Genomic DNA, 15,835 nt, shown 5'->3' with positions numbered 1-15,835 from the left:
TCACATTGCACAACCTGGTGGATGCTATTATCATCATTAGGCCTTGGACTTGGACTGGATGTATCATTCTGTGTGTGGCTTTAGTCTGGTGTAAATAGTCATTCCATAATGTGTCCATGTTTAGTAAATATCTTGAACAAAGCTAAATCCACTCTAATCCTGGTTGTGCGACATAAGGGACATCATGGCACTTATGGTAATCCGTATATATTTTCTATCCAAACTTCTTAATCCCAGTTCTTTCAAAAATATACATCAAATTCATTCTCTTCTTCTATTCAAGGGAGCAGGAAAATGTGGAATGCTGTGGACTGGAATGCTAGCACTGCAGCATCAGCAGAGCAGAAATCATGGTGCACTGGGCCAAGTGCATTATTACACCAGAGGTCTTGGGTATAGCTAAAAGATTAAATGTAAACAGACTCACTGAACCTGTTTAAACGATAATAAATCAAGAATGCTTCATCTTCAGTGAGATGTATAATTCAATCCTAGAACCCACTTTCACTGTGGGCCAGATCTGTAAAGATTTGACAGCCTTCTTATTTTTCTATGGTTATCCCTTTCAGTTAATAATGAGCACTGGATTTCACACTGATGTCTGTACCCTACACAAAGCCTAAAGTACCCAAATCTGGTCCTAAAGACCTACCAGCCAGGTTTAGCTCCAACCCTAAGCTAAGCTAACACACTGGATCTAGGTAACAGAGCCCTTCAAAGGCTTTTGAATATTAGAGCCAGGTGGTAGATTTCTAGGACAAGGATTGAGCACTCTTGCCCTACACCATAATTTGATAAAATATGAATCATGGGTCCTTCAGGAAACTCAATTTCAAATGATGTGAAACACTGAGAGAGAAGGTGAAGAGCTCTACTGCACTGAAATAGGTAAAACAAAGTTTTATAAATGGCTGTTACTTAATATAAACATTACATTTATTCATGTTATAATGAAGCATGCTGTTTGTTGATCTGAGTGTGATGTGCTTTGATCAATACGAAAAAATGCTGTGGTCCCAAGAGCTTCTCTAAAGCCTGGGTACTACATAAATCTCATGAAACTGGCTGAGTGAAGTAGGGCATGCTGACTGAGATTCATATATACCTGCCAGAAGAGTACAAGGTGCAAAAGCCAGGCAGTATATTGCGATGGCCGTATAATATCACTAACCACCAGATTTATCTCAAACAGAATAACTGCTTAGGGGACTGCTCTACTTTTCAAAAGATATACTAGCGTGCATCTCGCTCAAATTAAACTGAACATTAACGGGAGAACAAAACATACTATGCAGAATAGGTCCATAACTGTGTCAAACTACACTAAGGGAACTTTGTCTTCTTACTCAGTCACTTACCGAGAGTATCCTTCAGGTTCTTCACCAGTGAAGCTTTTTTTAGACTGTTCTTGCGCTCTACATAGTTGGACGGGACATAGCCGGTGCGGTTGGAGGCATTGCGGACTCTCCACCAGGTTTTGGAGTCATCTAGGAGCCACAAGCGCTCATTTTTCCGGATGTCAAGTTCCTGGTCCTGCTGAGCGGTGTAGTCCCACTTGGCTATAACAATCACCTCCTCTGTCATCTTTCATCGAGTCTCTCTATGGACAAAGAGAAAAGAAAGGGGGAAAAGTAATAAGCGGAGAGAGCAAAAAGTGATGTGACAAAAATGAAGACCTACCCTTAATAGCAAAAGTTCAAAGCATGTGTCAACATTTCTATCCTTAAATATCACAGGAAAACAAATCTGATGGTTTTCAACTTTCAGGGATGGCCTCCCAAACAGGGAATAAGGCCTAGTTCTGGACAAAGATGATGTGTTTTAACATTAATTTGAGAGACAACAAAAATATATGACAAAAGACTTGAGCTCCTTTTAGCTCTCTCTCTGACTGTCTAGACATGACATCGGTCCATCTCTCCCTGACACACAGACAGGGAGCTTACCTGACTATATGGCTGTGTGAAATAGAGCATATGTAATAATGTCTGCCCTTTGTCTGAAGCCAAGTAACAGTGTGGGCAGAAGCCCACAGCAAGGTTGCAGGGCAAGGCCCATACATTTCATGCAACAGTTATTACAGTACTCTTCTATGAATTTTTATAATGTGTTTTCCTCACCTCCCAGACGCTGCTGATAGCTGGCCAATCCATCATTACTTTAATTGCTGAGCTATTCCTTCCGCCATTCAATTATGCCTCTGGTTTCCTTGTGTGTTTATTTTTACACTAGGTCCATAAAAATTATGTTCAGTGAGGCAAGGTACTCTCTTTCCTCTTATGATAGTCAGTGAGCTGAGGGACATTATAATGGATGTATTTAACAAAGGCAGGAATGAACATCAACATTGTCTATTAATAGAAGAGCCTCAATTACAGTGTTAATAAAAATAGCTCTTCCACACACTTTTTAGTCACCTCCATTCTGTTCATGTCATTAGAGTCAAGCTTTCACGTAGAGGAACCACTGACTAGATTCCGACCAAAATATATGCATGCATATCCTAATGTTAATGGATACCCATTCCCTCTTGTTTAAACTGCACCCATTGCTGACACAGATGTGCAAATGCATATACACACACAGCATGTCTAGTCCCAGTAGAGAAGTACTGCCAATTGTATTTGACTCTTTGGAGCAAATAAACACATGACCCTAATGGCACTGTGCCTAATGCCAGATGTGGGCTAGAGGAGAATAAAGTCCCCAGTATTGAGTTGTGGAGCAGTGGAACTATGTTCTCTGATACTCGGGTACTCCACCCAGTACTTTTGAGATGAGATGGGGAGTTGGGGATAAGGTGGGGTGTTTGCATTCATCAACAAGAACAAAACCTCACAGCAATGCTCCAAAATCTAGTAGAAAGCCTTCCCTGGACAGTAAAGACAGTTTATTTTTTAATACTCTTGATTTCAGAAGAAACAATGATTGAGCAGGTGTCCCAATACTTTTGTCTATATAGTGTACGCAGAAACAAATGCAAAAGGCCAGAACATAATTGTGCAGGACATATACAAATGAATAAAAGTGTTAATCAGCACAATTGACTTCTTCGAAGTATTGCATGGAATATGAGACAAGACTGTTGCACGGAAGAATATGCAATGAATAGTAATTGGGTTATTAAGTATTGATGGTATTGCAGGCAAGCACACTTAAAACCCTGCGTTCCTGCTGGGAGAGACCTCAGGCGTGGAGTTAAAAATAGCCATTAGAGAGGGAGTGTGTAAGAGTGCGTGTGTGTCCGCGTGTGTGCATTTAAAGACAATGGCTGTCAAACTGAAAGCTCGAGTTTCAAAATCTGCTCATACAGACACTCCCTGGCTTTTCACAATAGGGACATGCGCCGCAATGTGAAGCCTCACATGAGATGAGAGACTGTGAGCAGAGCCAGAAGCAGAAGAGTGGAAAGACAAATTTAGGGCCACCTCACCCTCTCTCGTTTTCCTCATTTCTATGGCACTTCAATAGAAAACCCAGCTCCACAATGGAGTGCATAACTCAGGAGAAGCTGCTCATGCACGCACACGCATGCACGCACACACACACACACACACACACACACACACACACACACACACACAATTACAGCAGATAAAAGATTCCATTACCTCTGGAGAGGTTCCTTCAGGAAACCTTCCGAGGCCATCCAACTGGATTGTATTTCATAAATGCAAATATTAATGCTCAGAGGCAGCACTCATTTTCTTTAAAGGCAGCTATTAAACCGCACTTCAATTAGGAAAGAGCAGTCTCTCTCGCTCTCTTTCTCCATCACTCTCTCTATCTCTCACGCTCACACACTGTATATTCCGCTCAAGCCTTTCTGTAAGACAGGCCCTTTTATTCATTCTCCTTTAGAGATCTATGGATAAGTCTGGCTGCCCACCCTGGACTCTCTCCTAGTCTGAAGGTGAAGCAGGGGCGGAGTAGAGAATGGCAGTGAAAGCATTTCTCTCAACAGTTGTGTTCATGCTGAATGAAAATGAGGAAACAAGACAGGGAGCAAAAAGGGAGTCACACTGAACGGAAAAGCACTGTATGTATGTAGACATATGTAGGACACGGATGATTAAATTTAGCCAGAACACACACACAGACACACACCCATGCATACAAGAGACAACAGTCTGAGAAAGTGGTAGTGGGCCACCGACTATTAATACTGAGAAGCTTGTTGAGCAGAAATGCCTCTGCTTTGTGGAAAGAAAGGTGATGTGTGGTGGTAATATTGACAAAGCCTTACCACCTCATTGACTCACACCTGCTGCTGACTGTGGCCAGTATAAAATACCACATAGTATGAGACCATAGGCTTCTGCTTCTAGTTTAAGACGTGCTTCATTAGCCAGAGCTGTTCTTTTAAGGAAAAGAGAGAGACGGAGAATGCTCAGATAGTCTTAATCATTGTGCTAGTGATGTTCTCCCATTTGATACTATAGGAGATGGTAGTTCCCAGTAATTTGAAAGGCTTAGTCATGCCTTTAGGTACCTGATGAGGCCTACTGAGGTTGCATTATGTGCAAAATGGATAAGTATAAGTAACAGTCCCAGGTGCAGCATGTATTAGCATACAGAGAAGGTTAAAGTACATAATAATGCGGTGCATCAATGGTAAAAGAAAGAGTAACAGCTGCACAATCTGCCTTTTGTCCATATGAATGCTGCTAATCAACAGGCAACTGCAGTAGTTTGCTGTGGAGCTGCTGAAGTCCACAGACCCTAGCAGAGGGGCATGTGCTTTTTTGATTGTTAAGGACAATATGAGGTCTAGACTGACTTCTTCCCTCTATAGGCTAACTCCAGAAGACTGAACAGGGGATTGTAAAAGACTGCTTAACTAAATCATTCGAACCTTTAAAGCAAAATGAATCCATTGCTTTGACTCGGTTCAAAGATTCAAAACCCAGATGTGCATGTGACCTGTTAATGCTACATGGATTGTGTTTAAATGAATTAATTGTGATTTACAATTCAGTTCAACTGAATGTGATTGTATTTATATATCGATTGATGTCACAAAGCAACTTTATAGAGATCCAGGTTCGAGCCTCTTTTGAGCAAGCCAGGGGCGACAGCGGCAAGAAGAACTCCCTCAGAAGGAAGAAACCATGAGAGGAACCAGTCATCACAAATGTGATCTCGACGTTAAATTCTGTAACATTTGTTGCCAAAGATTTTTTATAATCATAAATAACAATATTGTTGATTAGCTGTTGCAGACCTAGAGTCTGGGAAACAAGCATTTCTGTCTTCCACACTATGGCACCTCAACACTGTATGCAGACAGCAAAATAATATAAGACAGTCATGCTACCAAGTAGTGGGAGGGAGCCCCGCCTACCCTAATATGTCCGCCACTTAGCCCGCCTGCTTAATAATGAGAATCATTAAGAAGAGCAATTGCTCTGCCACAGGGAAACGCATCAATCCTGAAGGCTGAAAATCCGTTCACAAGCCGGAAAGCTGCTCAGTAGCAATCAATCTCAGCCGGTTCAGTGCAGGCTTAACTGCATATAAACACACGCATGCAAGTGATGATTTTTAGACTCCATTTAGAGAGCAGTTAGAGCTGGATTACATCAGTTGGCACAAAAGAAAAAATTAACCACCACAGCACTTCCATAAAGTACCAATCTCAAATAAGACTGCATCTGAATATGCAGCTGTTTCCACTACAACTCCTGCATGTGTCTACAAGGCAGTGCAGATGCAAAAATAAAGGCCCTAACCAAAGCCTGTTTTGTGTCAGGCAAACTGAGAAGCCACCAGTTTGACCTTGTGCAGATCCATTCTCCTGGGCTGAGAATGTTTCCCTTAGCCCAGCAGCACTTAACCTTCCCATATTCTGTCTTCCTCTTCTGGGACTAAAGCATTTAATATAGATAAAACATCCACTAGGCTCAAGTCCAGCCCTCTGCCTTCCCTTTGAGGTCTCAAACACAGGCACAATAAACCAGAACTGCATGTCACAAAGTCCTGGTCCTAAAGGCTCTCTGCCATAAACATTGTAATGTTCTCCTTGCTATAGGACACCCACTTCAATCCAGAAAGTGCTAGTCAATGAGTCATAGTTAATAAACATCAGAGAAAACAATAAACATGCAGGCAGTTTTTTTCCTTGGGCGGGCCACTCGTTAATCACTATAACCCAACAATCAAAATCATCAACAGTGAAAAGAACAACGCACTGCAGACAGCAAGATCTTCACTGTGCTCCTGTTGTTATTCTAGCATACTTAGCATTCATTGGGTTTCATAATAGGCCTAAAGGCAGTTACTCACTATGAAAGTAGTATGAGAGTATTTAAGGTATAATTTATAACGTATACTATCAAAGACACAGGACAATGTTTGATGATCTGTAATCTGTTGATTTTGGGAATCAACACAGTGTTCAGCCATGTCTGCCTATATGATTATTATTATTATTATTATTATTATTATTATTATTATTATCCGCTAATAGTTGATGGCAGGTTGAGGGTAACCAAAGTGGTTATATAGGTTAAGTCTCGCAGTTTCCTATGATATGTGTCTGTGTGTTACTCTAATACCCGATCCAACTAATTTTGTTAGTTAGCTAACAGGCTAAACACCACAGTATAGACCATGGTCCAGCTAATATTACTATTTGAGTAAATAGTCATAGGAGTGCTTTCGACTGTTTTCAGGCACATTAAGTAGATTAGTTCTCTAGGTTTGCTTGCTTTCCCCTTTCGGTCAAACAAAGTACATCGCTAAACTCACAGCTAGGGTGAATGAGCTTATTTGGCCATGTACTAGATAGGCACAGAACAGTAATCTGACACATCAGACACATCAAAATGTTTTCATTACTGGCAACATTTTTAAATATTGTGGTATAATAAAATATTTGGTGTCCCTTAATAAATAAAGTGGTTACATTCAAAATATTGCTTTAGACTCGTTTAGACTTTTCTCCTGCTCTTATTAAAAATAGGTCATTACAAATCAACAATTATCAATATAGACTTAAACATAAAAATATTTTAATGTTTTTCAGCTATATGGTTCAGCCCTACCCATGTTTTCTGGAGTCTCCTTATGAAACTGATAGCTTCTTAAAAGCTGGGTACTCTGTTAACACTTGAGAGTGGAATTTACAGCCATTAATCATTCATTTAGAGGTGTTCAGAGAACACCGGCACTTAGATTCAAACCACAACTAAATTACACCTCATCTCAGTGTGCAAAATGACTAGAATCAAGACTGCTACACCTCACATGGATAGAGCCCAAACCTGTGCACAGAAAACACCCTTCGCCTACCTCCGGATCTCTGCTTAGTTTGTCTATTTAGCCTACAGTCACCATGTCCTTTGGCTTATTTTTTGTCCAACCCAATCTTTGTCTCAGGCCAAACAAGCAGTTTATGTGCTTAGCTACACAGTGTGTAATAGGGAAAGAACAAAACAAAAAAGAGTGAATGAGAGCCAGGCACAGAGAATAGGAAGGGAAGTGGAAGATGTCCCAAACAGTCCTAAAGCCCAGCTGGCCGGGTGTGCCACCTCAGTGGGAGTTTAAAATGGGTACAGAGGGGGCCCCATTTGGCCACCTCAGCACTTTACACACAGCTTCTCTTGAGCTTTTTACTTCACACACAAAACCTCAGAAAAGAGGGGAAGCAAGTAAGGACAAAAAGAAAAGAAAGGAACAGGGAAGACTGGCAGTTCCCTTGTGTTTAGCATTCAGGTCAACCACAATTGAAGGAGGATCCTTTCATTCCCATGTCTACCACATTAGATAATAATCACATTCCTCTCTATTCATCAAAAGCCCAGCACTCCAGCACAACTACTCTATCGAAAAGGCTACTGAACTAGGCTAACAGAGGACAATTTAGAGCAGAGAGACAGGTTCATTCGGCCCACTGTGAATAGGTTAGTGGAATAAGGTCAGGACCCTCACTAAGCAGACATGCGTTTTTCACACTGTTCTTGTTAATGACCAGTCTCGACCAGCAACTCCCAGTCTCACACCTCCTGCTGTTGCTCGGCCAGCTAATTAACCCAACGCACATCATATAGTCTGCCTGTGAACACGAAACGTGATGAATTACAACAGGGAGAAGAGCAGATTAAAATGAGAACTGGAGCAGGAACCAGGCTAGAGGGCATAGAGAAACACTTATTTTAAACCTGTCAGACAAAAACTGGAGAATATGATAATGAAACAAGTGCAAACACAGATTAATGCAAGGCGGCTGTGCCTTTCACAAAAGGCTCATAAGCAAAGTATAGTCAGATACCTTTAAAACATCTGTGATCAAAGATTACGGGTAAGGGGATGTATTTATGAACAATACTTCTGTGACAGATTTCTGTGTTTTAATTATGATAATAAACATTCCTCTGCTATTACAACTCTGGACTGTGCAGCATTTCATTTCCCATGAGGTTGGTGGTTGTCCCTCTTCTGCTGGGAATAAGGGAAGTTACTGTTAATCATTAATGTTTGTGTGACACCAAAGAGGACTGTTAATTGATTTCTGGATGATATTGGGAAAACCAGAAGCCAGCGGATTCAGACAGCTATGAACTGAGACCTGTTTCCAGTTCAGTAGATCAGATTTAGGTTTTACAAATGTTTTCTATGTCTATTTTAGGTCTTTCTGAATGTCTAAAGATTTCAAAGGACTGTCTAGGAGAACACATTTGTAGTCTGAGGTATACATAAACTCATCATAGTCATAAATGTGGCAATACTGGGCTTTCAATGATTTTATCTGTTCTTTTTCTGGACAACAAATTTGGTGCAAAAGGTTTTAATTTTTAGGGGGGTTTGGAATTAACACAGGATCAGGAATATATGTACAGGGTCAAAATGTCCAAAGTTTTTTTTTTTTTTTTAACCTACCTAAGACAAGGCAACCCAACATCCAGTAAGTGATCATGATTGACTACAGCTGGTAGATAGGTTTGCTTTACAGCACTCATTGGATTGACCAATGCACGCAGTAGACTGAGAAAGTCTGAGAAGCTTGATCGTACATTACAGAAGTCAGGAATGTCTCTTAGAGCCATTTCTAAACAAGATCTGGCAGATTCAAAGATCATCAGTAGAAACATTGATGTGTAACTACAAGCTGACAAAAAGACCCAAACTGTCCCTCTCAGCTGAGAGGAAATTGCTTCAGGAGGTCAGGAACAACCCAAAACCCACCCAGGCACAGGCCTGCCATGTACTGGAAGCTGCTAAAACACCAGTTTTGATGTATACAGTCAATAGTTTGACATGGACTGAGAGGTTACTGTCCAAGAAAGAAGCCCCTGCTCTAAAACTAAAGTTTGCACCTGACCACATGGACAAAGCAAAAGCCTTCAGGAGAAAAATGTTGTGGTCATCTGAGACCAAGATTGAGTTGTTTGGTCACAATTACCAGAGGTATGTTTGGAGGAGTAAAGATGAGGCATCCAAGCCCAAACGTTAAGCATGGTGGTAAGACTTGGTATACTGCACAAAGCGAACAGAAGAATAATGAACTACCTGTGATTTTTTCAGCATAATCTCAAACTATCAGCTATGCCAGGGGTTGGCAATTCTGGTCTCGGCGGGCCAGATTTCGGCAGAGTTTTGTGCATTTCCTGCTCAACTGATTCAACTCACCTGACAATTGTCAGGTTTAGTAGGGCAGAGGAAGCGCTGGAGCTAGGCAGTTGACACTTAAACACAATTGGAAAACCCAACATTACAATGACCCCAAACACATATCAGAGGTGGTTGTGGAATGAATAACATTAAGCTTTTAGAACGGCCATCCCAAAGACCTGACCTCAACCCTATGATATGTGGACTGTGCTAACAAATTGGGTCTGTGCGAAGAATACTGCAAACAACAAGAGGAGAACCGCAAGGACTAACACATTGACTAAATTGGATTTTGAAAAACAAAGCTGTCCCCGATTCAGTCTTGCACAGAGTTCTTTCACAGTTTAATGAGTCTTTTGTTTATTTACATCTCATCATTATATTTAAGAGGAAATTGCTAGAGCGCAGTGCTTTTCCTCGTGTTCTACTTCTATGATGGCTCAGTCTAGCCTCTCAGCTAATGAATTCATTATTGTTACACAAAACAGAATCTCTATTGTTAACATGGACCTTAAATCTCTGAGGAACAATCTAGATCAGCCTCTGACCCCGAAACGACCTCTGCAATCTTAAGCCTCCACCACACCGCCCAAACTCTTTGACATAACTCTACAGCTTACTGACATTCTTTGAGCTTTGGGGGAAAAACCTTTCAGTTGCTGAGGGTGGGAGTCAGCTGCTTTTGTCATTGCTCATTCAACATGGGGACCTATATGCAGAGTTTCAGCGGGTGCCGTGGGTTTTAGCAAACCCATGGCCGTTACGCAGAGAGAAGCCGTTGCAAGGTCTAAATGTTACTGGCAAAATAGAAATATACAATTTGTGCTACATTTAGAGCAAAACCTCCAACAGTAAACATGGTCTACTCTTTATTAGTTACTGGTTACATAAAAAGTCACATTTTTGTTATGTATTTTGTGAAGTGTTTTTGACTTTTCCCGCAAGACACGATCTTACTCAAAGTACTGCAATATATTGAATTAATATTATTAATATATGCCAATACACAGCCATATATTAAAGTACAGTCACATATATGTATGTATGTAGGTGTGGCTTAACTTATATAGTGACAAAACCAACATTTTTACAATTTCTTTTACGCAAATCTTCTCATAGAAATGCCCCAAAACGCCGACTTCCATTAAAAGTTCAGTTTTCTTCTCCTGAAAAGTATCCATTTTAGAAATATAAGGTTTTCGTGTGACAGCGACAATGTGTTTCTACTATACTATACAGAAATAATACCAATAAGTGTCTGACCAGAAAAGTCATTCTGAGGTGACCTTCACAATCAGGAATGTCGAGCCATTCAGACTGAGTAACTACTCTTTTGTCCCACCTCCTCCACTGCACAAGGGACGTGGGTAACCTCAGCACGTGTGTCAGAGGTCTGATCACTCTCACGCTCATCTCTCTGACCTGATTAGAGAGCAAAAGCCGATGGACACAGATCCCTTTCCCGATCTCAGCAGTTTCTCACGTCACTTTCACTCGCCTTTTCTTTGCTATCCAATTCAGCACATAGCCTATTGTTTCTGGATTGCTATGGCAGCAGTGGACCAGCCTGCTCCGTGCTGGGTGTCGGGCAAGCAGGCGGGGCATTCAAATTGATTTGGGAAAACTAGACTGAGTCCACTCAGTCAAAGGCTTCACCAGCAAGAAACCCACAAATGGACAGCTGAACTTACAATGAATAAGAATTACTCATATCTGCTAGAACACTGAAATCAGCAAATCTCATTATATCACTGGGTATTAGGAAAACAATTAAATTTTTTTGTCAAATATTTCCAACATTTTGTTTTACACCAACCACATTTCAAAGATTTAAGGTGGCGCAATTTATATTGCTTTCTATGGCGGAAAATAGAGATACCGTGTGGGACCATTTTACTCTGCGTAAGGTGGACAATGTAGGGCAGTGTAAAAACAGAGCTGGCGTACCATAACAGTACGTCATCAATGCTGGAGCACCTGAATCGAAAGCCTCCTCACATGAAACTGCATTTCTCCAAGCGGACTCTGAGCCTCTACAGCGTATTGTTAACACTAGCTAATTATATGTAGCCTGTGTTACGAGTCGATAGTGACCAGGCATGATAAGTAGCAAGACAGCAAATGCACCAAGATCTCACTTATGTGACTTAAAGACAAATAAGTTTTATTTCATAGTTTTTTCCATGTACATCAAAAAAGTTCCACAGAAATTCTGATTAAACAAGCTTAGTTCTGGAGCCAATCAGCCAAAGGTTTTAAGCTTTGATCTAGTATAAGTGTTGAGTTTGAATGAAAACCTCATAAGAGTAATAACAACCAATTGCTTGCTCATTTTAAGAGGCCTTTTGTGTTGCAATATAATTTATCTGATTACTTGATTAATCAATGAAAAAATCATCAGAATACTCGATTCCAAAAATATTCGATAGTTGCAGCCCTGATCACTACTGTATTATCCTTAAACTAATGGTGCTTTCCCCCATTACATGGTATCTACTGCTTTTTTCCCTGCTTTTGATACCTAGTACCATATTTCTGCATTGGGTCACATATAGACGATTCTCTCTAGCCAATCAGTGCTCTGCAAGGGTTACACATCATTTTATAGTGCCTGCACGGCTCGCTTGGCACCACTAGCGGGAAGGTACAAAAACTGTACCAAACCTGCCTAATGCAAAAGCAAAAAAGCAGGGAGTTGATTTGAGTAAAGTAGTGTAGGTACCATGCAGTTGAAAAGTCCCGTTAAACTAAATTGTCCTCGTTTGTTGGAATCTTCCAACAAGCTCCCTTTCTACCACATACGTCGTCTTCCCTTCATCCAAACTCAGAATCAAGTTCTTATTCCTTCTCCTCACTTTAGTTGTTAACTGCCATAAAGCCCACTTGTCCTTTCAGTCATCCTCTACACTTCCTGAGAGGCCCTTGTGTTGCACAGGCTTTCTGCAGCTCCCTGCTGCGACTCTTGCATTTCCTCTCTCCTCTTTCTCACCTCCTTCGCCTCGTTTGTGCTCTTCGGTTGTTCTGCCTTCTTGAAATCTCAATTTAGGCTCTCAGAAACGAGCCGGTTCTCTGATGATTTGTGCTTGTGTTTGCAAGCGGGTGGGTGCTAAAGCACGTCCCCAAGCAGACACCGACAAAGCCAAGGCTGTATAGCGGAAATGCCTAATGCACTGCAAACAACGGCTTTGATGTGCAGCATGCTGATACAGCATCTGTCTTTTCCCTAGGGAGAGGGACGCAAATCTTCCCATATGTTTGTGTATGTGCTTGTGTGCGTGTGGTTTTGTAGAGACTGGTCAGGTCCTACTGGTCTGAAGAGGGCCAACTTCCCCGGACTCTGAAGCTTCGTATTGCTTTAATATTAGTGGTGCTTAACACACAACATGAACATTTCCTCGCATTATCTCTGGGACCTCAGAACTTGATTTCAGCTCCTGCGCCCCTTTAACAGACTACAATCAATCTGAAGTTAAGTAACTATTGTAATTACTGTAAAAGCTTTTTTTAACTACAGATCTGAACTAATCGTAGTTATCAAACGTGGCTAATAAACCTTCTAAAAGTCAGCCATGTGATGGTAATTGTTCTCATATGTGTTGCCTCTTTTTGCGGGGTGTAGTCTCATTTCTGCTAGCTTTGAAGTCGCTCAATAAATCTCACAACCCAATTAACTCCCCTAGGTGCATGCCACATGTTGCAAGCTCTCGTCACAAGCGTGACACTGTATTTCAGGCTCTATGGATAAAACAAAAAAGAATAAAACAAATGTATAGAGAAAGAATATACATGTAATAAACTGGTGCCTATTTTTTATTGATTTATTTTAGATTTAGAAAAACTCTCTTATGTAACAGGTGAGAAACATCTGCTAGCAGATGAATCATCTCAGTTTGTGATGCCAGATCGAATCATTGAAAAACTTGAGTTTTCACAAACTGTTATATATTTCCATGAACACATTCAAACTCAAAGAATAGGTATCCTAGAACGGGAAGTTAAATAATGAGAGTTTGGTACATGGAAGTGACATACTTATGACCCTCCAACACCGTTGTCTCCTTCAAATGCAAATCCTGCATAATGTCTGAAAAACTGGCCAATTCCAAAGCCTCAAATCTGTTTTGTAACAGTCTTGACTCATTAATATTTTTGCCCCAAAATATACATAAACCTGCCCACGTTCTAGCCCTACTATGAGACCGTGGCGACATTTCTTGTGTATTATCTTCTTTATTTATTGTGAGTGTGTTGTTTTTGGTTAGAGAGTCTTTCCCAATATGTTACACTGGTGAGGATACATATCACTGCCAGTCTCTGCAAAAAAAAAAAAAAAAAACACCAGACCTTGTCACCGCGAAAGAGCAGAAAGCGAGCAGGAATCTGTGCTAGCCGAAAAACTAACCTTATCCCAGCAGCACTATTTTATTTATTAAAAATAGGTAAACAGTTCTAAATATGACATTGTGGTAGATAGACATGTTAATTAAGTGTAAGCCATCACTGTACCTCGTTGTTAACCAGCCAGTCAGTTTTCATGAGCCCAGCAAAAAAGGAAGAACTTTTACAATTTTGCAATTAGTAATATTAATCAATTTTTGAGTATGAATTATGTAACACAGATAAAAAAGAAGTGTCAAGTGGAGTATACTCCAAAATCCATGGTGGATTTTGAGTGTGATTATTCAAAATACTGAATAAATGCATTTTATTGCACCTTTAAGTCAGAAAACATATTTTGGATATTGTCCGTAACATTATATAACATAACAACTGTATGACTTATTAAACAGACAGCATAATTAGTCCTGATGAACTGCGGACTCAAATGAGGCAATACTAGTTCCAGTACTGCTCCAAATCACTAAACTAAAGACGCACACCAGGGTTCATAAAAATGTCTTGAATTGTCACGATAGGTGTACCCATGTGTACCCATGTGTACTTTCCTCCCAAGCTGTGGCTTTTTTCCAGTAGACGTGGACGGAAAGAGAAAAGGTCCTGAGGCAAAGACAGACCCAATTTAGAGGCCATTTGCCCACGGGAGACTGTGTGTCCTGCTGCTAGTGTCTCACTGCAGTATCATCACCATCTTGCCTGTGAGTGTTTAACCTCTTACTCTCTGCAGGTCGGCTTCCCTGTGAACATCCCTCCTGGCTTCAACGCTGCTCAAGGTCAAACACCGTCTGATTCATGCACTCCTAGTCAGGTGTCTCCTACCAGCAGCCATGGGTCCACCTCACATCGACATAGAACTTTAGCACCTGTCAAAACAAACAGGTCAGGCCCATGTCCACTGCCTCAAACCAAAGGTGATGTCAGCGCAGCAGTTTATGACTGCCTTCTAGTTGCAGCCAGCATCACCCAGTATCAGGGTTTACCTCAAGAAGCCAACAATTGGGAACACTCATGAACAGAAAGGCTAGAAAACATCTGACAAAGCTTGACCAGTTCTGCACCAAGATCACTTTAGACAGATGAAGCCAATATTAAGTTGAGTATACTACAGCAATTGTTAAACATGGTGGAGGCAATGTTAAAGCATAGGCATGTACCCAAACCCAGTATCGGGCCCACAATAATACAGGGGTACTCAATAAACAATGTGACCTATAGGCTCATATGGCTGCCACAGAAAAGATGGGAAATTCTTGAAACTCCCCCCAATGTCCCAGTAGTTCTCCAATTCCCCTCCAGCATCTACAGACATGTGAACAAGTGTGACTTCAGGCTCTTTTCTCACACACACAGACAAACACACACACACACACATCTTGGTGATGAGATGCTAACGAATGAAACTTGGAGCAGCCTGGAGGTTTTCGCCAAGCATGTCTCATCCTACTGCTCCACTGGGAGAACTACACACTCACTCTTCCCCTCAGCTATTAGTACCAAGGGTACTGGCTATGTCTTAGTGTCTTACACACTACATACAAATATATATATATGTTATACATTAAACACAGTCATCCAGGTGTAAATGCATACACCTTGTAACCACCCATATTCTTATATACATTGACATGTGTTTTTTAACGTTTTCAATAGAAGAAGAAGAAGAAAAAAATGACAGCTTCTTGTGTAAACACGCTTAGGCACACAGAAAACCGGTTTAAAGTTCAGTTCAAAAGTCACCGCCTGAAAGGCCATCCAAACAGAACATGCGCCTACAGGTTCTGCCTCATTCCTGTCTGCTCAGACGGACAGCGATGATGAAGCATGG

General features: G+C 41.0%; 1 protein-coding gene across 2 annotated transcripts in view; it reads right to left on the bottom strand.

Moving 5' to 3' along the window:
- The window catches only part of nck2a (NCK adaptor protein 2a), a 54,525-nt gene that overhangs the window by 14,107 nt on the left and 24,583 nt on the right, over positions 1–15,835 (bottom strand). For both annotated transcript variants that reach the window (XM_072685182.1, XM_072685181.1), the window contains one exon: positions 1,359–1,600. In XM_072685182.1, coding sequence (XP_072541283.1) covers positions 1,359–1,584 — 226 coding nt within the window. In that variant the 5' untranslated portion in view covers positions 1,585–1,600. The remainder of the gene's footprint in view (positions 1–1,358; positions 1,601–15,835) is intronic.

The sequence above is a fragment of the Salminus brasiliensis genome, chromosome 8 (assembly GCF_030463535.1).
Source record: "Salminus brasiliensis chromosome 8, fSalBra1.hap2, whole genome shotgun sequence".
Lineage (NCBI taxonomy): Eukaryota > Metazoa > Chordata > Actinopteri > Characiformes > Bryconidae > Salminus > Salminus brasiliensis.
The sequence above is the reverse complement of the archived record's forward strand: the minus strand, read 5'-3'. Positions and strand labels throughout refer to the sequence as shown.